General features: G+C 37.8%; 1 protein-coding gene across 1 annotated transcript in view; it reads left to right on the forward strand.

The window, feature by feature from the left end:
• Positions 1 to 356: 356 nt before the first annotated feature.
• The window catches only part of MICU2 (mitochondrial calcium uptake 2), a 67,104-nt gene continuing 44,183 nt past the window's right edge, over positions 357 to 23,277 (forward strand). Inside the window, exon 1 of the mRNA XM_017831647.1 lies at positions 357 to 513. Within this exon, the coding sequence (XP_017687136.1) occupies positions 390 to 513 (124 nt within the window). The 5' untranslated portion in view covers positions 357 to 389. The remainder of the gene's footprint in view (positions 514 to 23,277) is intronic.

Consider the following 23,277-nt stretch of genomic DNA (forward strand, 5'->3'; position numbering starts at 1 on the left):
GTGAGCTGAATTTGTCTCAGCGAGAGTCCAAGTAGCAGAGCTGGCAAACAAGGAGGAACAGGACCATATAGCCAAGAGCAGGGAAGTGGGAAGCAGGGGGACTCTTTGGTGACAGCAAGCCATTAATTTGGCTCAGCTGTGTTGTTAAAGCATGCTCTCAATGAAGCCAAAAAATACTTTGTATGTTGTATAAGCATACCATTCATTAAGACTGTGTCATAAAAGCTTTAATTCCTGGTAGCCTCTTGTTGTGGCTACCCACAAAATATTGAGTTTAATCAAGATTGGGTATAGGATTCTTCCTATTTACAGCTTTGGTCTACAAATGCAACAATCTTTCTGCATGGATTTTTTTTCTTTTTCAGAAGGAAGATGTCATTCATGCAGAAATGGATGAAAGGCTGTCTCTTCGAAAGCACCGCTTCATGCATTTTGCATCATTGGAATATGAAGGAGAATATTACATGACACCAAGAGATTTCTTGTTCTCAGTAATGTTTGATCAAGTTGAACGTAAGTTGTTTTGTCGTCATTGTATTTGTGAAGGAAAAGAAACTTGCAGGTTCCCTTAGAGATGTAATTTGCAAATCACTGGGATAAAGTCCTCTGTCTTACATAAATCAGCAGAAGCCAATTTATAAATGTTGCCCATATGAATTCTCACAGACACCACTACCCTTTTCACAAGCAAAGTAAGGCTGATGATTTAGAAATCTGGTGACTTGATGGTGACATTTCTACATAATTTACGTGTCTGATCAGTATGTAGTTCCTCAGTTACTTACATGCCACAGAAAATAGAATGTTATCTGTCTATCCACTTCACCAGTACTGTGAAAAGGCCACTCTGTGACCTTTTTTCGTAGAAGAAACAGTGATGGGAGTGAGTTGAATGAGAGTAATGAAGCACGGAGTTCAGTTCTAGGTTTTTGGTTTCAAATCTCCTTTGGTTTATACAAAACCTAGTTAAGAACAAACCAAAATTGCATGCGTATTTTTAAAAAAGTACTCTTAAAAGCATGCTTTCTGAAAAGATAGGAACAGCACACAACTAAAAAGTGCACATGTTATTATCCTCCTTTTTTCCTGGTTTTCTGTCCTCATTAAGAGTGCCCCATTCCTTAAGCTTCTTTTGTCTTTCTATCATTTTCTCTTATTTCCATAATAATCTTTTTTAAATTATATATGGGGGGTTTTTTCTCCTCAGAAATTTTGGGGTTTACAGTTTTTCTAAGATTTTGTTTGTTTGTTTGTTTAGAAAGGTTTAAGTTGTCCAAGTTCTAGAGAGGATTGTCACTTAGAGGACAAATATTCTATTAGTAAATTTGCTGAGGGAAAGAGGGAGAAATCTCAGCTTTAGTAATTGTTTGCTGCAATCTGCACATACCAACCAGAGAGCAGGTTGTTTAGCAAAAGCCATTCATACTCTGGGATGCTCTGCCCACCTACCAGCAAATGTCATAGTGACTTGGGGGTATTGAACAGGAAATGCAGAAGGGAATTCAAGGTACTGTGGAAAGGCTTGAGAGACAGGAAGAAAGAAGGAGACCTGAGTGCACTTTGAGTCAAGCATATGAAAAACCTAGGACAGAACAAAGTTCACTGAGCTTCAAGTGGTCAAAGAATAAGACACAAGTATCTGTAATAAAAAAAGTTTTCCTGTGTCTGCCAAAAATCTATAGGTGATAAGGATACATGGATTCACTGCTGACATACAGCTTCTAATATTACACGAAGCTGCATATAAATCCTTAGAAGGACTTTATGACCTTGAAAGTTATGAAGATTTTCAGAATACCCTATTTTTTAATGTATGGGTGTTAGAGTTCTTTCCCCTTCAAAACTTAAATCATGAAGTTAAAAACCTAGAAGGGATTTTATTTTGAGTTTTCCAATATGAAAGACAGTGAACAGAGAAATTTTTAGTTTTGAAGGTGTAGATTTCAGAAAGTTATCTCTGAAAACAAGGTTGGACAAATAAGTGTTTTCCAGTCTTAGCAGTTTATACATATTAACTAGTTACTCCAACTATAATAGCACACATGCAGGTTTTTAATGAAGTGGTATGTTGTAATATTTATTTGTAATGCAGCCAAGTTAATTTCAGTTGCTTTGCTAATATGAGTAGGAAACAGCATTAAACAGAAATTAATAAATAATGACAAGAAGAAAAGTCTTTACAGTAATGCATATTTAGCATTTCAAATTGAGGTCAGGCTTATAGCAATAGCATCATAGATGATCAATAGAAAAGTGTTAATGCTTGTATCTAATGCTCCTAAACATTTTTTTAAACATCATTGGTGTGGATTCTTTGGCCAGCAGCATAAACACAATGGTAAGCAGTTCTCTTGAAGTCATATTGCTTGGGATTTCAGGTTTTCATGTAACTGCAAACAGACATAGAATTTGATAGCAGGGGAAAATGGCATTTGCAGTATTTTAAAGGCAGTGGTTTGTTCTTTGTGTTTGGAAGAGTTTCATGTGAGGATAATAAACAGACCTATGTCAGGTGTCTGTCCTGGTGTATTCAGAGTAGACCAAGATAGTGAACTTCATAGTGAAGCAGCCATTATTTTTGGAAACTTTCTGCTTATAGGATAAAAATATTTTTCTTTCACCCTGAACAGTGCCTGTAGAAAGGAAAACAGGCATGCCACCACGTATCCTAGAAAGCCCTTCACTTACTGCATACTTAGGTGCAATTTTACCATGTGATCCTGCATACAATTGGTGAGTCTTATAACGCTGAACTTCAAGCTGTAATGATTTGGTTATTCTCTACCTATTTTTGATTAATTGCTAATAAGTAAAAAAAAAAAAACTCCCAGAAGAATTTGAAGCACTTTGGCAGTAAACATTTGGTTTCATTAATACTTACTTGGAGTTTGCCAGTGCTGTTTATAGTAATGTGAAGAGCTTGGGACTGTTCTAAAGTTTTGTTTCTGCTGTCTTTTTTTACAGACAATATGCAGAAGAAACATATGACCAGCCTCACAAGCAATTTAGTTGTGTACACCAAAAAAATATTACTGAGGTTGATCATGACATTCTGTTGCTTTTTTCTGTTCAGAGATAAACACTCCCAAAAGGGAAAAAGGCAAGCGAAAAGGGGGATGAGAAGCAGTTATGGGTTTGAGAATAGGGGTTCTTGACCAAAAGCCTTGTTGTTTTTTCCTCATGAGTAGTTGTCATTGGAGAATTACTTTGAAATCTCCTGATAGTTTTTAAACATAATTGAATTTAGTAGAAAGTAAATGTGGTATTGTGCAAAACAGATGAGTTGGTGCTAGATGAAAAGTGTTGGCATTAGAAAATACAAAAATATTTTAACTATGTCTAAATTGTCAAGTGAATTCTTGTACACAGTTGGGTGGAATTTATTTCTGAAGCAAAAATCTTAGGCGTGCCTTTTGACAAGGTTGCAAAACATGCAATAAATTTTTATTTATTATAGAACGCTTTACCAGATAAGAAAACAGATGAACTGTACTGCAAATATATCAACTGTCATTCAACCAAAGTGGTCTTGAACCCTATTTGATAGACCTTGGTCCACTACCTCTGCTCATTTTTTTCCTGGTGCATGGGTTTCTCTGTTACTTATTTCCTTTAGGGTAGGCCAAAAGTTGTGAAATATTGGCATTCCTCTTGATTAAATCACACCTTCAAAGTTATTTACTGACAGAGTGATAATGAAGAAAAATATTTACAGTACTGCCATCTAAGGAGAATGAGCTGATAACAAGTGCAATTTCCTGACAGACTTATTTTGTTCTGCATATTGACAAAGCAAAGAGCTCTATAAAGGAGTAAAGACACTGTCCAAAAAAAACTTGCTTGCATTTAGAGGCAGCGTTTTACACTGAGTTACTTTCTGAATATTTGCCTAATTCTACTGCTGTTAGTTATTTCATGGAAGGAAGCAGCCACCTCTTTATAAACTGTGGCAAACAGTAAATGAGATGTGGTAGCGTGGCACAGCATTTGTGCCAGTACCAAACACCTACAACAGCATTTTGTACTAGTTGGTGCAGTCCATACTAAATGCACCATCAGGATTTTTGGATTCGTGGCTATGTGCCATGTAATCTTGTGTTAAAACAATGTTACCACAGGGATGTGTGGTAACACTGCAAAATCAGCCAAGTTCTTCTGGGTAATCTGTGGGATGTTCCTGTAAACCGTCATACCTGATGCAATGATAGTTTAATGTAAAAGTGTTCTCTGTTACTCTTCTTATTGTGATGTAAAAATATTTCACAAAGTGTAGTAATATCTAATAAGAATACTATGAATTTGTGTTGCATCAGAAATTCTAGCATTTTTAAGGTAACAGGTATGGGAAGGATAAGACTCAGCTGACTTACACTGAATTTTCATTGCAATGCAGGAGTACTTTTGAGAGACCATTCATGTAAAACTTGTGTCTTAAGCAGCTGTGCATACTTAGGTTCATATTCCAGATTAGACAGCTAGTGTTAGAACTTCTCCATGGAAATACCATCTCTGATGTGTTGTTGTTGTAGAATATATAAGAAAATCTGTGTTAATTTTTGAAAAGGACTACAAGTTCAAGAGTCCTTTAGAAAATGAAGATTTTGCAGTACATTGGATCCGAATGGTGTTTATGTTCATTTTTTTCTGGAGAAGATTATTCTTTTTCCAAGTAGAAGACAAACCTTCAGATTAGCTCATCTGATAACAATTGATACCTCGTAAATAAAGATCTTGATCTGTCTGTATAAACTCAGTCCAGATTTAATGTATCACAGCATCTTCACTCATTCAGCTGCAGTAAAACAGATTTTCCTATGTTCTACAGCACCAGGGTGCCAGAGGCAGTATTTCCATGGCAGAGTCCTAACTGTCAGTGGGTATCAGTGTGTTGTAAGTCTGCTGGGAGAATTTGTTCTAGTTGATTAAGCTTTTTGCAAAAACATGGTTGGTGCAAAGTTGTGGTATGTTTGCAGGCCTGATATGATGTGTGGCTTCATCTTGTCACAGCATCAGCATGGTCATGACTGTGAGTGAATCTGAGGAAAGGATATAGTGCAAGGCTACAGTGGCTAGAAAATTGAGTTCTCCATTGTCCTTAGTTGAGGACAATGCTGGTGCAGTTGGTGGTGTTTGGAGAGCCAAGAGGGACCAATCAGTAGATTAGCATTTCAGAACAAACTGAGTCAGTATTTTTATTTCTGGATCTTGAATTTTTTGCTTCTAGTGGGAGTTCAGATGCCTATATTTCAATGTCTTCATTTTGACCTGAATTTTTTATGTAATAACTAATCAGACTGATATGAGCTGTGCATCAGTGTCAGATCTACAATTTAGGATTCAGAGTCAAAGAATAAGATTTAAGCTTGTCTAAGTGGTGAAGCTCCATATGGGAAGTGAGGATTGACATGTTATACAGGGAGCCATTGATACTGCTGGGAACTGAATTCAATCCTCTTGAATTGCTAATGTGCTAACAAAGAAATTGTTTTCTTTCTCTTTCTGCATTTAGTGTTTTTTCACTGCAGATATGTTGTTGCACAAATCCTCCAAATACATTAGAGAACTCTACAAGCTGGGGTATGCAGGACAGAAATGCCCCTTTGCCTAGTGCTAGATGGAAGGTAAAGTGAAGCTAAACCAAAGAGGCAACATGATGGTTTAAGGTCATTATATGAATCTCTTCTGAATTTTAGAAAATTTTTAAAAATAAGCCATTTCCAGCCAAAGCTTCTTAGTCATTGTTGTTTATTCATTTCTTAAAGTGGTATTATGAGGGAAGAAAAATAATGTTTCTGTTAAGGGATTTGCAGACACAAGCAACGATAAACATTGATAGCTGAAAATTTCTGCTTGTAACCATTCCATACTGTGAATTTTTCATCTTCAACTATCCTTCATCACCCAAATAGCATTCCTATCACAACCCTATGAAAGTCTTCAAATTATTGTATACATATGAGCTTTCACTTTCCCTTAAGTGTCCAAATACAACAATAAAATTGATGTTCTGGATAAAATGTACCTCAGACAATTGTTGGTAAATAGATAAGCTGAATAAGAGTTTTTTCGTTTCTCCTTTTGTCCTCAGGAATAACACGTTAACACTGATAACTTAGTTACACAGGCTTTGTGATGCAACACTGATGATCTTCATGGGATTGGTTTATCTAAAAATAAATTTGGCAGTAAATAGTTTTTTATCTAGAAATATGTCCGAAATTCCTGTAATCTTGATAATGTGCATTTATGTCTGGACATAAGCTTTGTTGCGAAATCAAAATAAGCACTAATGCATTTTTATAGTGATTGCATCACAAGGTACTATGTAACAGTATCAGAGATGGGATTCTTGAGGGGAAATGGAGTCTTGCTCACCACAGCATTCAAGCCAGGCTGATGTTTTGGTGTATTAACCACTGGCCACTCACCAACTTATTTGTTTGCTCTCGTTTCTCAGAAAAATTTATTAGGTTGAGAAAAATAGCAGACGATAAATAGCTGCAAGAGGAGCTGCCCTGAGAGCAGAGGCGTTAGGCGAGAGCTGCCTTCCAGCGTGATAGCCCCTGCAGCTGCACCAGCAAGGAGCCATGCATGGTCTGGTGGGAGAGCAGGAGAAAGGATTGAGCAGTGGTGTGTTCAGTGGAAAGGAGAAAAATCATTTAAGAAGAAGCATGTTTTAGCATATCATTGCACAGGGGAAAGATGTCCTTTTTCTTTCTCCAGTTCCATTTCTATGCCTTCAATGATGTTTTGAGACAGTGCTGAAGGTACCTGAGATACATTCCTTGTACAGTCAAATAGGAGAATACATTTTTGATCCTTAAAATTATACTGACATTGTATTAATTGCATTCGTATTTTTGTGGTTATGTCTGTGTGCAACCACAGTTAGGTTACAATAAGCTTGTTGCTTTGTTGTGACTGATTCCTATTTTTCCCTTTGTGGCATTGCTGACTGGCTGAAGAGTGATGCAGAATCAGAGTTCTTATCTCGATTGACTGCAGTGTGTACTGATTAGGTAAAAATTTGGCAAAATGTTCTGTTTTGAACATTACTAGCTATTTTGCTTTCTGAAAAACAGTTGTCAATGAGAAGATATATTACAGCTTCTCAGTGAATGAAAGACATTTTTAAAAACTCACCCCAAAAATAATACTGATAGTAAAACTGATCAGGCTTCAGCAGAGTTGAGAGCAAGAGGCAAGCAGTCTCACTGCACATCTTGAAGGATTTAGTTATTTAAAGTGTGAAAGTTATTGGTTATTTAATGGCATCTGAATGGAAAACAGGTTTCTTGAAACAAATGAAAATGTGTTGTGCACATACAGAATACTTGTAGTGCAAGTAATGGAAAGATCTGGTTATTAATAACAGGAGTCTGCTTGTTGTATAAACATCATCTGCCTTAGAATTTCAGAAGTCTTGCAACAGTTTCTGCCTTAGTGAAGTATTTCAGTTTTGTGACATACAACTATAATATTTAAAATACCTAGCAGAGAAGTGACTTTTTTAATACATATGGGCAAATTTCAAGAGCTCATAAAATCATTCTTGGTATCTGAATATTTTTCCTATTTGTAAAGATGTTTTTATTTTTGTAGAACTCCACACACCATTTCAACTACTTTTATAACATACTGTCAACATATCACAGAAAATATCTCTGGGATTTGTTCTGCCATGGGTTCTAAATACTTTTTGACTGATTACTTCAGCTTTTTTTTTTTTAATAAATTCAGTGGAACTTAATCAGTTCTGAAACATCCTGCTTAGCTAACAATTAAGTCTTAACAGATGTAGCGTGAAAATCAGACTCAGTGCATTTTTTTCACTCTTAAATATATTTTAATTTCTTGCAACATATATTCTTAACACAGGCAGCTATTGGTTTGTACCTAAGTACAATCTGTTTTTAAAATTCCTTGGTTTGCATTCAGATATTTAAGAACTGATGAGGATCTGGCAGAGCCGTGGTGGAGGATAGCAGGTGCCAGGAGTGCAGGTCAGGTTCCTGCCAAAATGTAGCATGAGTTCTAGCCTCACATTTCCAGTTGTTTGTAACTCTTTTGGTAGCAATGGTTCTGTGCTTTTCCTTAGGCCAATGCTGAATTTTTATTATATTAGTCATATGATTTATCGTTTTTTGGGTAATCTTGATATAGGCTATTTTTTCCCCTGCTTGTTCTCATAAGAAATGTTACAAATGTCTAAGGTAGAACCATGGAGTATCAATCACTTTCCTTCTAGGGAGTAGCAACAGGCAAGGTGTGCAGCCTGCTTTGGTAGGTGAGAGGAGCTGTCCTTACTTGCCAAACAGCTGGGGTCTCCAGGGGCACCTTTGAGAAGTTCCATTTCTCCCTGTTTGGAAAACACTGGCATCGATTCCCTAAGGGAGAAACTAGCCAGGTTATGCTCTGTTTTTCACTCCACAGCCTTGCACCTGCAGTGGGTTATAGCACAGATCGTGCTCAGTAGCCTTTCTCATTTGCTGTGAAACAAAAGCAAATACAGAGTTCAAAGACTTTTTTCCATGTGTTAAACACACGGATTCCTCTTGTAGAGCCACCTGCTTATATGGCAGTGCCCTCCCTTGGGCTTACCAGCTTCGTTATTGCAGAGGAGAATACAGATGAGAACCAACTGTTAGTAATCAAATCAATCTTCCAGTGTTGTCTGGTCCATCAGAGAGCTTGAGTCCTCACACCACCATTCATAATGCTGGCAAGCACCTGGTCATTCTGCTGGTTATGTCTTTTGTTAAATATCTTTCCTCTCAGACCTGGAAAAGGCTGAAAGTGTAAGGATTTTTCAGACATAGCTAACAGAAGATGCAGCATATTCCAACAAATCCTGCCTTGGTTCTTACCAGACAAAAAGCAGTTCAACTTTTCTACTAGATCCAAATGCATCCTACTTGGCCATTCTTGTTTTTTCTAGCTGCTTTTTTCAGCTGATCAGTATACATAAAATGCCAGTGTCCAGGGACTTTGTTCACCAAGAGCTGCGACCTTACCTGGCTTAATAAAAATTTAAAAATGGGCTTCTTGCATGGAATTTAAATAGAACACATTGCCAAGGCAGCTACCTTTTGCTGTTGTTTAGTTTGTTTCAGTTGTTTTTCAGAAGAGCTAATGTTTGAAGTCTTCAAAATGATACAGCTCTTTTTCTCAGGCGTCAGCCCTCTTTTCAAGTCTTGAATGTGTGTCCTTTGTGCCAATACCTCCAATACTACTGGAATGACTGAGACAGTAAAATCTTTCTGCTGCATTGGTATTGGCAAGTGCTTAGTAAGCTATGTATCGCACCGGAGAAACTACCAGTTCCAGAAAAGAGAGGACTTTTCTCTTTTTTTGTTCCTTTCCAAATGTTTTTTTCTTTCATTTTTGTTTCTCCTGGGGAAGGAGTGCGCATATTTGTGTGTGTCACCCACACCCTGACGATAGCAATTATTTCTTCTCTGTGGATTTGTTGGTGTTGAGAATGTGAGAGCTTACTTCTGTTTCACTGTCAATGTCTCGGGAGAAAATACAAGACCTAATGCTCAAAAATTTCATCTGCTTCTCTGGCTTTCTTCAAGTTGGCTAAAGAGAAACATTTTTTGTGATATGTATGGTGGTAAAGGCAGTCTCTGCTGCTGAAAAAGTAAGAGGGGCTTTTAAACCAGTATGGTCATTTTAAAAGTACAGTGGGCAACATAAATGACTCTACACTTTCACTAGAAGAAAGCTGTCTATTGTTTGCTTTTCATTGCACCAACTCTGAGAACTGTAAAAAGCCTACTTAAAATTTGATTCACGTTTCATTTCAATCTCTTTCCTCTGCAGCTAAAATAAATGCTCATTTCAAGAGGACAATTGCTATTACTTATGTCCAGTATTGCTGTAAAAAGGAAAAAGGATATCTGATTGGTCGTACCACTGTAAGAACACTTTTATTTATTGCCACAGCTCACCTAAGTTAACATGTAATATTTTGTAATATATTTTTATGGATTTATATCCTCTGCTAGGGGGATACTTCACAGCTTAGGACTTGTCTTTAGCATTTCACAGTGTGTCAAAATTTATCATATATATTCTAAAAATCAGCTCCTATTTTAGCAGTTTACAAACTTAAAATATAGACCTCTTACACATTTTTTTCATACTCAATTTAAAATCATTTTTAACCACTGCTTATATTGGAAAACAGTGACACAACATCTCTGCTGTTACTTAAAAACTCTTCTGACATCAAACCTAAAATCAGTCACTATCTGTTTAAACCCTCTTGCTCTCATGCTAACATTTCCCATTACCTAAAATAGTGGTTTTTTTTTTCCTTTGGAACCTTAGTCCTGTGATACATTATAGGTAATTAATTTCCCACTCAGCACTGGACTTGTTAAGTTAAGCAAACCTGAGTTTATTTTTACCTCCTCTGACTGGGTGAGACCATCCATTCCACTGCTGCATTTAGGTATCTTTATTCCATGCTTCCATGCTTTTCTGAGTCTGATTTCTCTTTGTAAAGCCAGCATCATTCCCTGGCTCACAGCACAGTCCACTAGCAATCCCTGTGGCTAAGGGGTGGAACAAGGATTGAAGTCAGGAACTTCTTAAATTAATACTGTTGCTGAAACATCTGAATGTCAAACTACAGCTTCAGTCAAGGAGAAAAATGGTACAAAGCAATGCTCACTAGAGCAAAATGCTGAAATGCGTTTCTCCTATGCTCCACTCGCAGTGACTACATGCAGAACAGCTTCTGGCACTACAGGTGCTTTGGTCTTCATTTGTACCTCCATGTGTCTGCCAGGCTGAAGGTACTGTGGTGGAGCAGATTATTTTCTTAGGTGAGGACATTTTTTACATAACCATGGTATTGTGATTAAAAGAGAAAAAGAGATCTGGCAAAGAATGGCCTTTTAGAAGGTTATGTACAGCCAAGGGCCTGATGCCCCCAGGTAATGTACACCTTTGCAGGGATACAGGAAAAATTCTTCATTTTTTCAGTCCACAAAATTGCTCTTCGAGGAGCAGTTTTGTCAGAGAAGCTGAGGATGGCAGAAAGTAGATAGCACAAGAACAGTTGGAGGCAGTGGACACAGAAGCACAGTATAACTGAAGGCTGCTACAAGTTAAATAAAACGTTAGTGGGAATTTTGATGTGAAGTGTATTTATGCATTTGGATTTGCCTTCTCCATTACATTTACTGAATAAATATTTCCGTTCTATTTCTGTCTTGACCTATTACAGTGTTTCCTCTAGTGCTTAAAAAGATCAGAATTCTTCAGAAAATTAGAATGTAAAATAAAAGCCAGGGTAAAGCCAAATGTCTTTCTTAGGTTTGCTTCATCAGATTATTTGAATTCAGGGGAGAAAGGTTTTTTTTCTAAGGAAATAAGACAATTCTAGAAAATAATAACTTACTTTTTTTTAAAGAAACTCTTGATCTTCTTTGTCTAGATTTTTTTTTTCTTTCTGAAAGATTTTTTTCTTCATTATGTGAGGAGTTTGAAGTCAAAGGGTCAAGTGATGGCTTATCTTTTCTTCTCTTACTCAGTCTCCAGAGCTCACTCCTTAGAGTAAAGGAGGTGTTCTAGCTGGCGCACAAGGCTTTCTTTTCTACTGCTGTGGAAGGGCTGATGGATATCATATGTGTAATTTATTTTTAAATTTAGTATTAGCAGCATTTTTTTTCTCTAAGTTACAAATTAACCAAACTCTTTTGGCCACTGCAATAAGGTATGATTAACATCTGTTTTTAAGCTCTTCTGTGATTTCTCTTTACTTTAGTTCTTGCCAGTCTTAAGACCCTGCTCCTCTCCCCTTTACCACCTTATCTGATGAATAAAGACAGTGTCTCAAATTAGTTTCATGTAACAGTCTTCATTCTGATGGTCTGAGAAATTAACCAAAACTAGATCTCTTCATTAAGCTTTTTATGTGGCAAAAATAGGTTAAACCTTTCTTAGCTTAAAAAAACAGGAGCATCATGTTATCATTTACGTACCCTTGGAGCCCCTGCTGTAGGAAAACTTCCCAAACATCTGTTAATTGCTAGGTGGCAGATGTTAATGATGTATAAACAAGTCAGACTCAGCAGGGGCTGTTACTGGTTTGTTCAGAGCTTCTGTACGTGCTAATAACAGAATGAGCTAATCTTAGAAGTGGAAAGAAACTCCTGGCTCATATAAAGATAAAAGTGAGAATGACGTGGACCATCAACTGAAGGAAAGCAAGTCAGCCACTGAAAGGCACTCTGAATAAAAGGGAAGGAAGAAGGAATCAAAAACTAGAATTTGGGATAATGCTTGAATCTGGAGAGTTACAGAAAATTAAGTACGACTGTGCAGGATCAGTAAATGCCCAAAGCAGTAGACAGAGTCTTCTGTAGGAAAATTCCCAAACATGGTTTTTGGAATGTCCATATCTTCTCACGATGGCAATTGGAAAGAGTAATGTCATCACTGGGGTGTCATCTGCATTAAAATGGCCTTCCTAAAATTTTCATGTAAGGTTGAATTTCAGAGCCTTATAAAGGGAGAAGGTTCCTTCTGGAAATTCTGACATGACAGTATTAGTTTAATTCAACTCTGAATAGCAATTCTCTTTATCACTTCATTCTTGTAATCTCCAGGAATCAAAAATATCTGAAGTGCTACAATACTGCATCTATGCCAAAAGTCTCTTCCTTTAAAATAGCACCTTTATTATTTTCTTCTTTTTTCTTTACTTTCTTACACTGATTCACTATCACTAATGGGAATTAGTTGCAATTATTAATATTCTGCTGAAAAAGAAAGTGATGCATTAGGTTCTGCTGGACTAGACATCTGATAATTCAGTTCATCCTTTTAATAAAACTAATTGCAAAATGGATATTTTTCCTTTGGTGAGTGTTTATTAACCCTTTTCTTTCAATGGACGATGCCAGCAGAGTTTGGGAAGGTGAAGAACAGATGGATAATTTCATCAATTGCAAAAATACAAGATTTTGGAGTAAAACTATAGACTAATAGCAAGTGGGTCCAAAACAACCTTGTGTACTTTCTTTTTTTTATGTTTGTCATATGTTTTAGAAGTTCCACTTACCCACATTCAATCCATGGTAAATAATTTACTAAAGCATTTCCAAATTTCTAGTTAGGAGAATGATTTCATCCTCTTTTTGTCCTCTAATGCAAATGTATTTGTTATCTGCTGACAGCGGAGGTGAATAGGAGCTAGTGTTGTAACTAGCCCAGTCACCCCATGCAGTAACTGAACACCATCTAGTGGGTATTCACTTAATCCTTTAATTCCTAAGCAGAAGTTATATTGGTTATAATTTACAAAATAATTGTTCTGTAAACTCAAAACCAATGCCCTCAGACAACTAGTCACTGTAAATTGCATGTCTAATGGGTCTTACGTTGTAGAAGAGAAGCATAGTAAGGTTTTGGTGTTAATTGTGCTCTGGACAGCAAGACAAAATGCCCCAGACCTTGAGCTTAAACACACAACTCCCATTAATTAAATTACCAACATAGAATTTTTTCCTTTCAGTAAAATGCCCCAATTCACTGTTAAGTCCAGTACTTAGTGATCTCATATCTAGACAAATAAGGCAAAAATGCTGTCTTATCTTTCATAGGTTGTCAGTGAGAATTGAAGCCAGGGTAAAGCCTTCAACTGCTTAAGAATGTTGTTGCCTTTGATATAAGCGAGGGAGGGAAATCCTAAAACTCCATACAAAACCTACCAACTATTGCATGTATTTGATGTTAATGTATGTTACAAAAGCACATAAACTGATATTTTCTCATTGGAAAGATTGGTCAGGTGACTGTATTAAATTAGAGAAATGTCTTTTATTTATAACCCTTCAAAAACAAACGTCTGCAAATCCAAAGGAACATGGTCTTGGGCAAGCTACCCTGACTAGCCTTGCTTTGAGCTTTTTCATGTTGTCATCATGAGAAGATAAGGACATTCTAATCACCGCAATAACCTCCAGAGCTCCATTCCAACTTTCCACTAATCTGTGAATGAGGTAATTTCCCTTAACCTTGGGGGAGCCCCACTTCATGGGTCTTCCCACAAGCTTCTCTGAAACTCCTTAGACCATCTTTCACAGTCACCAAAAAGGTGCTGTTTGTGCTGTATTCACTAGAATGTTACCGCTGGGAAACAAATAAGAGCAGTAAGATGTTGGAAAGCATGTGTTTACTCTGAATTTGCGTCAGAATTACATCTGACGCAAATTCTAGATGTTTGATGGAAGGAGAATGAAACATCATTAGAATAGTGCAGCAATAGAAATCAGGCATCCTGCTGTTGAGATTTCCAGATTTCTCAACAGCAGTACAGAAGGACTTCAGCCACCTCTCTCTCTCTCTCTCATCTTTTTTTCTTCCAAAGGTCAGACTAGGCATTGCTGGCATATGATGAATGAAAGTTTCCAAAACTAGTGTTTCTCGCACAATTCCATTGTACTTTTCCAGTCAGCTATCACCTCCTTGAACCCTTTTTGCCATCTTTCTAAGACTTTTTACTATATGTTGCTGTAGTGGAAGTAAATTAATCTTTTTAAAAAAATACAAAACATAACAAAAAAGAAAGCATTAATGATGGTGTAAATAATTTTGATATGTGACAGGGTGAAACAGGACAAAAAGCGAGCTACTATATAAACCACATCTAAGTAGCTATTTATATTTACAGCACTCTTGAGAACCGACTCAATTTATGTGAAATGTCAGTGCTCCTGGTTACTTACCCACTGCAGTAATTTAAATTGCCTAGATGCACTAATATGTCAGCTATTTACTGCTTGGACACAACTACTATAAATGTCCTATATCTGAAAAGAATTACAGTAATGGCGCTTCATTTTTCTTGCTAATACCACTAATAAATTCAATTTTTTCACAAAATATTTCCAGTTTTAATTTTTTAAATGTATCAAAATATTAGATATTGGGGTTTTTTTTCTGATCCACTAGGAATAAGCAGTATCAACAGTATCCTGAAGTCTGTACTTGGATGAGAAAGTTTAAGAAGCAGCAAACTATTTCATAAACAAAACAGTTGAAATAATATCACTTAGGTGATCTGCCTAGTGGATGAAAGGCTGTGGATGTTGTCTACCTGGACTTTAGTAAATCTTTTTTACACCACTTCCCTCAGCATTCTCCTGGAGAAACTGGCTGCTCATAGCTTGGATGGGTGCACTGTTCACCGAGTAAAAATGTCTGTATGGCCTTGAGAGTGGTGGTGAATGGAGTTACATCCAGCTGGCAGCCAGTCACTAGTGGTGTTCCCCAGGGCTCAGTATTTGGGACAGTCCTGATTAGTATCTTTATTGATGATCTGGACAACGGGATTGAGTGCACCCTCCGTCAGTTTGCAGATGACATCAAGTTGGGCGGGAATGTTGATCTTTTGGAAGACAGGAAGGCTCTACAGAGGGATCTGGACAGGCTGGATCCATGGGCTAAGGCCAGTTGTATGAGGTCCAATAGTGCTGGGTCCCACACTTGGGTCACAACAACCCCGTGCAGTGCTACAGGCTCAGGGAAGAGTGGCTCAAAAGCTGCCCAGTGGAAAACGATCTGGTGTGCTGGTCGACAGTGGCTGAACGTGATCCAGCCGTGTGCCCATGTGGCCAAGAAGGCCAATGGCATCCTGGCCTATATCAGCAGTAGTGTGGCCAGCAGTGTGGCCATGGCAGTGATTGTCCTCCTGTACTCGGCACTGGTGAGGCCACACCTCAAGTACTGTGTTCAGTTTTGGGCCCCTCACTTCAAGGAAGACACTGAGGTGCTGGAGTGTGACCAGAGAAGGGCAACAAAGCTGGGAAAGGGTTTGGAGCATAAGTCTTATTCGGAGCGGCTGAGGGAACTGGAGTTGTTTAGCCTGGAGGAAAGGAGGCTTGGGGGGAACTTATCACTCTGTACAGCTACCAAAAGAGGGTTGTAGTGAGGTGGAGGTTGGTCTTTTCTCCCAGGTTACAAGTGACAGGACAAAAGGAAATGGCCTCAAGTTGCACCTGGGGAGGTCTAGATTGGATATTGGGAAAAAATTCTTCACTAAAAGAGTGGCATTGGAACAAGCTACTCGGGGAAGTGGTGAAATCACCACCCCTGCAATTGTTCAAAAGGCACATGGATGTGGCACTTGGGGATATAGTTTAGTTAACACAGCTTGGCAGTGCTGTGTTAACGGTTGGACTTGACAATCTTAGAGGTCTTTTCCAGCCTTAGTGATTCTATTGTCTTTTGAACCCAAATTATGGAATCTTAGAATCGTTTAGGTTAGAAAATATTTTTAAAATCATGAAGTCCAACCATTAACATAATACTGCCAAGTTCACCACTAAACCATGTTCCTAAGCAACACATCTACATGTCTTTTAAATACCTACAGGGATGGTGACTCCAGCACTTCCCCGGGCAGCCTGTTCCAATGCCTGACAACCCTTTCAGTGAAGAAATTTTTCCTAATATGCAATCTAAACCTCCCCTGGTGTAACTTAAGGCCATTTTCCAAACTACAGTTTAGTATTAACACTATCTGTTGAATGTGTGAACATGTATTTGTGTGCACATAAACTGATGAGGTAATGCATGAGCAAAAGTCTGTTGGGAGCAATAGGACAAAGTAGTTGACTCACGTGATTATTTCTGGCATTGTTATCCGTAATTCTTGCATGTTGGAGCATTCATTACATATCAAAGAACAATAAACCATACAGTTGCTTCATTTATTTTGACATAGTCTGAAATTATTTGTAGTTCCTGCTTAGGGGATAAATTGCATCAAAGCAAAAGTGTGAAAAAGGTGGTCCTCTCTGGCACATGCCCTCTTTTTCCTTATTCCAGGGTCAGTAAGGTAGCTTTATGCTAATGATAAATTCCCACACAGAGGATGAATTCCTCACCTGGCACCTCAATTATGTTTGCCAACAAGAGTCCAATTTGCAATAAGCAATGTTTAATATTCTTGTGCTTAGTCCTTAACAGGTTTGGGGGAATTTTTTTACATTTTGTAAGATGCATGTGAAAAGTAACAGTTTGTCATAACAGGCAAGATCTTCAGAATTCAAATTATAAAGGAATTAGCTGAATGAGACAATAGGGATAGTTGCTACAGTGGCAATGGTGGTTTTATATTGAGCACATAAACTTAAATCAGGTTTTACACAGTGAGATAAGAATTTCTGATTCTTTTAAGATGTTGACCTTTTCTTTCTTCGTTTTGATTGTGGGATGATTGATTTGCACACAATTTCATTCTGAATCCAAATTAATCTCTGCTTACAATTAAGATACAGTTTTCTCAAGTTGTGTATGCAGTCAGATTTTTACCTGTGTCATTTCATTGTTGGTGTTCTTATCCTACTTTATTTGTTCTTCTGTACTTATCTTCCCTAACCATAAAGTAGATTATAGAACCCTTAGGCCAGGGATCCTGACTTCTAACACTGCCTGGTAAAGAAACTGAATTAAACCTCTAGTGCTATGAGGCTATCATAATAGTTTACCTTCATCTGTTAGTACTTTAACCTAGCATGTGCTGCTACACTGTAGTGTTTAAAAAACTAGTCTTTGTTAGCAACAGGAGATGATGACTTAAAGCAGAGGGATGCTACAGTTATCATAGCTTCTTTATTTTAGAGTAGGAGTCTTCTTGAAGGCATAGGCTAGATGAGACTGACTCAAACCTAATAATAGGAATTCTTTCTTGAGTTGAGGCTCTGCCTGCCTGCTATGCAGATTCAGGAAATGCCATCTATCCCGAAAGTTTGAACTGCATAATGTTCTTTGTAAATTGGCAGGAATTGTTCTCCACCCTTCTGGTCTCAGAAGCATGTATTATGAATACAGCTACTTCCAGATAATCTTAATTGTCCTTTATAAGACTTTATTGCTCCAATTATGCAGCCACTCACTCTCCCTCTTAAACTGTAGTAAACTTTGCTCTTGTGTCTGATTAAGTTCTTACTAAAACAGAATACATGCCTTAGCATTGGGCTGATAGATAGGAGGTTAGAAAAAACAGATTACAGAAAGAACTAATACAGAAAGCAGTATGAGTTATCTGGTTGCATGCAAAAGAACTCACTTGCTCAATTTAGATACATAAAAGTTGAATGTCAGGTCAGAGCAGGTGATTGTATTATTTCTTTAAAGATAATGAAACAGGTAAGTCTCAGGCCTGGATTGGACACCTGTCTCAACCTGGAATAAATTGTCCTGCTCTGTCAGTTTCTCTCCCTTGAGTATAAAGGGAGCCTGGGGTCATTAGTCAGAGTGAGGTTTGTAGACAGAGATCTTTTATTAGACCAGTTGCTCTAAGCTGGAAAAATTAGACAAGCTTTTGGGCATATGAGCTTTCCTCCTCTGAAATAGGAGCAGCAGATTTCAAAGTTAATTATAAACCCTTTTCTGCGTATGTCCTTACAACATCATAGTTACAGCAAAGCACCATAGAGATCACTAACTCGGATTTAGGCATCTACTTTTTAGACATCTAAATGAAGCCAGAGGAATCAAGCATGAGGTGCTTATTTGGGAGCTTGAGGACATGATTTCACATGACACATTCTTCCTCAGGGTGCTTCCTGCAGTCATGAGCTGTGCACCAGCCCAGAGGACAGGCTCTGGAGCATTTTCCCAGCTCTCCTGCTGGGAAAATGCTCATCTGCGATTGTGCTCTGTGCTTGGCTTCTTGCTGCTTGTGTGTTACACATGAAGTCTTAACTCGCATCACATGCTCCTTGTGCAGCCAAAGGCTGCCATTACACGCCTGTTAGACTTTTCCAGTCATTTGGAAGAAGTAACTTTCTGTATGCTGTATATCACTGCAGGACAAGTCTTGTGGTAAGATTGGAAGCTTGAACACATTCTCAGCTTTTCCTTATCTGCAGTTTGGATATGTTATGAGAAAGAGAGCAGATCTAGGGTTATGTCACTTTCTCTCGATAATACCTAAGATGAAATTGTTGCCCTGCTTTCCCTGCCATCCCCACAGACTCCTGCCATAGTTCCAATGAGGACTAAGCTGCTCAAAAACTTTGTAGTGGGCACCACAGCATCTGCTTTTACCCTGGTGCCTTTGCTTATTTTGGGAACTCCTTGCACCGCTGGTGACTCGGTGCCACGGTCTCTTTAACAGGTTTTGAAAACTTGCTAATCTTAATTTTTTAGTCTGTTTCAGTTTCCTAAAAGACTGTGTCATCCTTTGATGTTTTTTCCCTGCATCAGCATCCCACCCTTTTTACCCGGGGCTGCCTGACTCACTGAGAAACCTCCTGATATTGACTTGCTCTGATGCAACTGCTCTTCTGAAATGGAGATTTGCCAGCGCTGGCCTTGGCCCAGCACTGTGTATTTCTTGTTTCCTCAGAGGAATGATTGCTTTAAATAAAGAAGGACAGATGCAAAGCTTGTTTTGTAAAGCATATCAGAAGCTTCTATTACTGCAAATTGCCTTTTCCACTGGGCATACTTGAACTATAATTCAGGTGGTTCAATTCACTAATTCATGTGATTGAAATGACTTTTATCAATTATCTTTCAATGGAGCAATGCACTAGTTCAGTAAAAGCTTTCTAGCTGAAGTGGATTCTTAATTCATTTAAATTGCATGCTCATTTATTATTCATATACTGGTTTGCCAGGAGCTATCATAGCAATCTGACCACTTCGTTTGTCATGCTTTCAAAAAGCCTTAATTTTTTTTGTTATCCTTGATTTATCTCTGATATCACCAATATTTCAAAAGGAGGCCTTAAAGAATTAATTACTAGCTTGAACTTTTGCCTTTTATTGGTTTCATTAGCACTAAGTACTTTATAAATGCATAGAAGAGCTTTAAAGAATGAGAATGAGAATAAGGTGGGTAAAAAAAGGACACCTTGTTAGTATAAGGTACTTGTCCAGTATCATTAAAATTATCTGAGAGAGAGCTGAGAATGAAATACAAGCTATTGAATTTCAATGATCTTGTATTTCAGGCTAATTTGAGCAAAAATTTTAATGGCATCTCCCCAAGGAAATCAGCATACGCAATTCTTATCTCACCCAGCTCAGTGGTGCAGGATTCTTAGAGTTCAGCTTGCATGAAGGCTGGCAGCCAGTTAAAACGAAGAAATAAAAATTCTTGTTCCCATGGCAGGCAAGGCTGCAGGGTGGGCTCTGCTGTGAAGGCCACAGCATGAGCTGCACACAGTGGGGTTGGTTTTTAAAATGCCCTGATCCTCAGATTACAACTGTGCTGAAATCCCATCCAGCTTAAAAGGTTCGTTTCACTCATCATTTTGCAGAATGAGAGTTTGTTTGAATTGTGCATATACTTAATGCTATTCTCATCATAATTTTTCATGAAAAAACAAATGGTTTTATACTACCCCAGTATGACCTTGAACTTGCCAAACTTCAGTAAAGGTAGCAACAATTGCTATCTAAAATTAAAAAGCTGGGAAGTCTTTTTGGTTTTAGTTTTTGTCTGTTTGTCATTGTGTCTGTTTGAAATGAAGTTGAAAGGAGATCCTTATCAAACCATCTCAGTGACTGCTGATAAAAGGGATAGGAGTTTGTTGTCCTCCTAGGAAAGCATACCTATTTTATACTGTTCTCATTTGAAGTTAAGGCTATGGAGAAAGATTGATTCAAATTTTAATTTCTATATCACAAAAATAAAGGAATCTTGCAGACACGTAAAAGTATGTTTTCTTGCAGGTGGTAGTAACTACTTTTGCTTTGACACTTGATTATTTTTGTTATAATCGTTGATCTTAGTGATTTTGTTCATTCTTTGAATCTAAATGTCTTTTGTCAGATCTAAGCCTTTCCTTAGCTGTACAGGTGTAAATAGGTGTTACTGAGTGCAAGTGGGTACTTGTTTAATTCAGCTATTTCCTAACATTAATCCTAACATTGATGTCAGGTCCATTCTACATCTTAGTGTAAAAAAAGATAGATGAGGGAAACGCTTCTATTGTAAGAAACGCATGTGACAAAATATCCAGGTTTGCCAAGGGCAAATTAAGGCTGACGGATATGCTCTTGGTGGTGTTTTCTTAATTACAGTTGTCAACTAACTTTCTTGGCTAACAGCACAGAATTTGTGTGCTTTTAAGTAGACTTGGTTTTCATTCACCTTAAAAAGCTAAAATGCCTTTTTGTTCATGAAAGGTGTGTCTGTACCTCATTGTTTCATAGGTACGCTATAAATGGTGAAAATTAGATGATGGCATCTGTAAAATATGTAGAGACCCTTGAAAATACTCAATGTCCTTTAAACCAGAATTCCATCATCATGGCAGTTCAGGGGGGGAAGGTTGTTTTTCTTCTCATTCACTCAAATTCAAAACAAAAGAATTCCAGGTTTCTTTTTTTGATACCAAGATGAGACTGTTACTGCTATAAACAAGTTTTCTAATATGTCATTAATTTACCTATTAGTAAGGATCTATTAATGTCAAAGAATAAAACTATAGAAAATTGCATCATGCAGATCTTTTACTTAATAGATTAAATAGTTCCTAATAATTATGTCTGTTATCTGTATTCCTCAGAGAGACACTTAGATCCTGATGTATTTGTAGTCGTGTAAGGAATGACAACACCAAGATTTAATTCATAAAAAGGAAGAGGCACTTTTGTTGTTCAGTGTACAGACTGGCTAAGAAAACTGTTAATGCCTTTGCAGTGCATCTTCTGCAAAGAGGAGTTAACCTTCTCCTAATTATTGTAGACAATGCCTTAAGAGACCTGATTCCTCAGAGGGCTGCACATTTGATATTAATAGAGCTTTCTGTGTTGGTGTTTAAAGAGATCTCACTGTTAGGAAGTAAATAAATGGAGAGAATAATCACTAAGAGCTAAATTAGTATTCAAGGAATATAATGAGTGCTACAATAAAATTAGCTGATGTTTTCAAATGAAAATTGAGATTTTGAGTCTTCACAGATGATTTTATTTGGTGACAGTACCAATAAAATGTAACTGGATTCAATTCTTAGAAAATATTCAAATAATTATTGCTGGAAACTTATTCTACAGTTTAAATTATTGCACTATTATGGGATTGTATTCTAATACTTTAGACAAATGGCAGTGTGAAAAATAATACTACTGTCCCAAGTGTCAGGGTGTTTTTTCCAAAAAATTCCTATCCTAGCAGTTCACATTCATGCTGACATCTGTATGCCATTTTCATTTGACTAGGTTATTAAATATTTTGATTTTGAAGCCCATGTGAGAAGAGCAACATTAAAAGACTCCACATTTATTACTCTGATGTATTTACTGCTTTGAAAAGTAGAAATGTCTTTGTTCATCTCTCAATCTGTCCCTTTCCATCCTGCCTTTTTTCCTCTCTTATTGTAGCAGCTGCCCCTTGTCCAGTCAGTCGTGGCAGGGGCCAACTGACCCTGGTTCTACCTCTCACCACGTCCTGGGATGATATGACTGTCCTCTCCCTCTTCTGCCACTGAGCAAAGGCTTCCTTTCCTCCACTATTTCTTTCACCCATGCACCAGTAGTGCAAGCACCTCTGTATTGTTGTTACTGTCTTTTCACTTCTGAAAGAGGTCAGTCGACATGTCAGTATCTGAAACATCCTCTGGAGGTGACTGGCTGGATGTAAGAGGACAGATGTTGATGGCTGCCACAGCCATTTGTGTGAGCTCCAGGCGGTTGCATTTGTGACTGCTGGCTGGTGAAAAGAGAGTCCATATGTCTACAACAGATTTTCCTTCCATTGCTTAATTTTTATCAAGATACAGTAATTCTCATTGAGAATATGTTCTTCCCCAGTAACCGGGTAGCTGAAGAGTTTCAGAGTTATTGTGCTGAATGCAACACAAAGAAGAGAAGCACAAACTTACCAAATGTAGAGCCTCACAAACTTGGCCAAGTAGTGTCTCATCTGTAGCTCCCAGTTCTTTCTCCTTACCTTGCATCAATTATCCATGCCTCTGCTGTTCCAGCTCGCAGAGTTCAGCTTATCTTCCTTTGTCATCCTCCTGGATGCTGGGAAAAGGCTACTCCCCAGTACACTGCTGTGGTAGCAGGTGCCATCCCAGATGTGATGTTCTTGGGGTCACCAGGAGAATGAAATGAGTGGAGCTGCTCTTAACCAAATAAGGGTGTATGGCTGGCTTCAGTACAGACAGCAAGTACAAAGAGCATGTACAGTGAAAAACATTGCAAGGTGGCTTTTCCTTTTTTTCTTTCAGATACTGTTTTTTGCAGACCTACAGCCTGATTCATTCCCTCCTGTAAGGCTGGTCACTCACTATC

This window comes from Lepidothrix coronata, unplaced genomic scaffold (genome assembly GCF_001604755.1).
Source record: "Lepidothrix coronata isolate B3197 unplaced genomic scaffold, Lepidothrix_coronata-1.0 Scaffold194, whole genome shotgun sequence".
Classification (NCBI taxonomy): domain Eukaryota; kingdom Metazoa; phylum Chordata; class Aves; order Passeriformes; family Pipridae; genus Lepidothrix; species Lepidothrix coronata.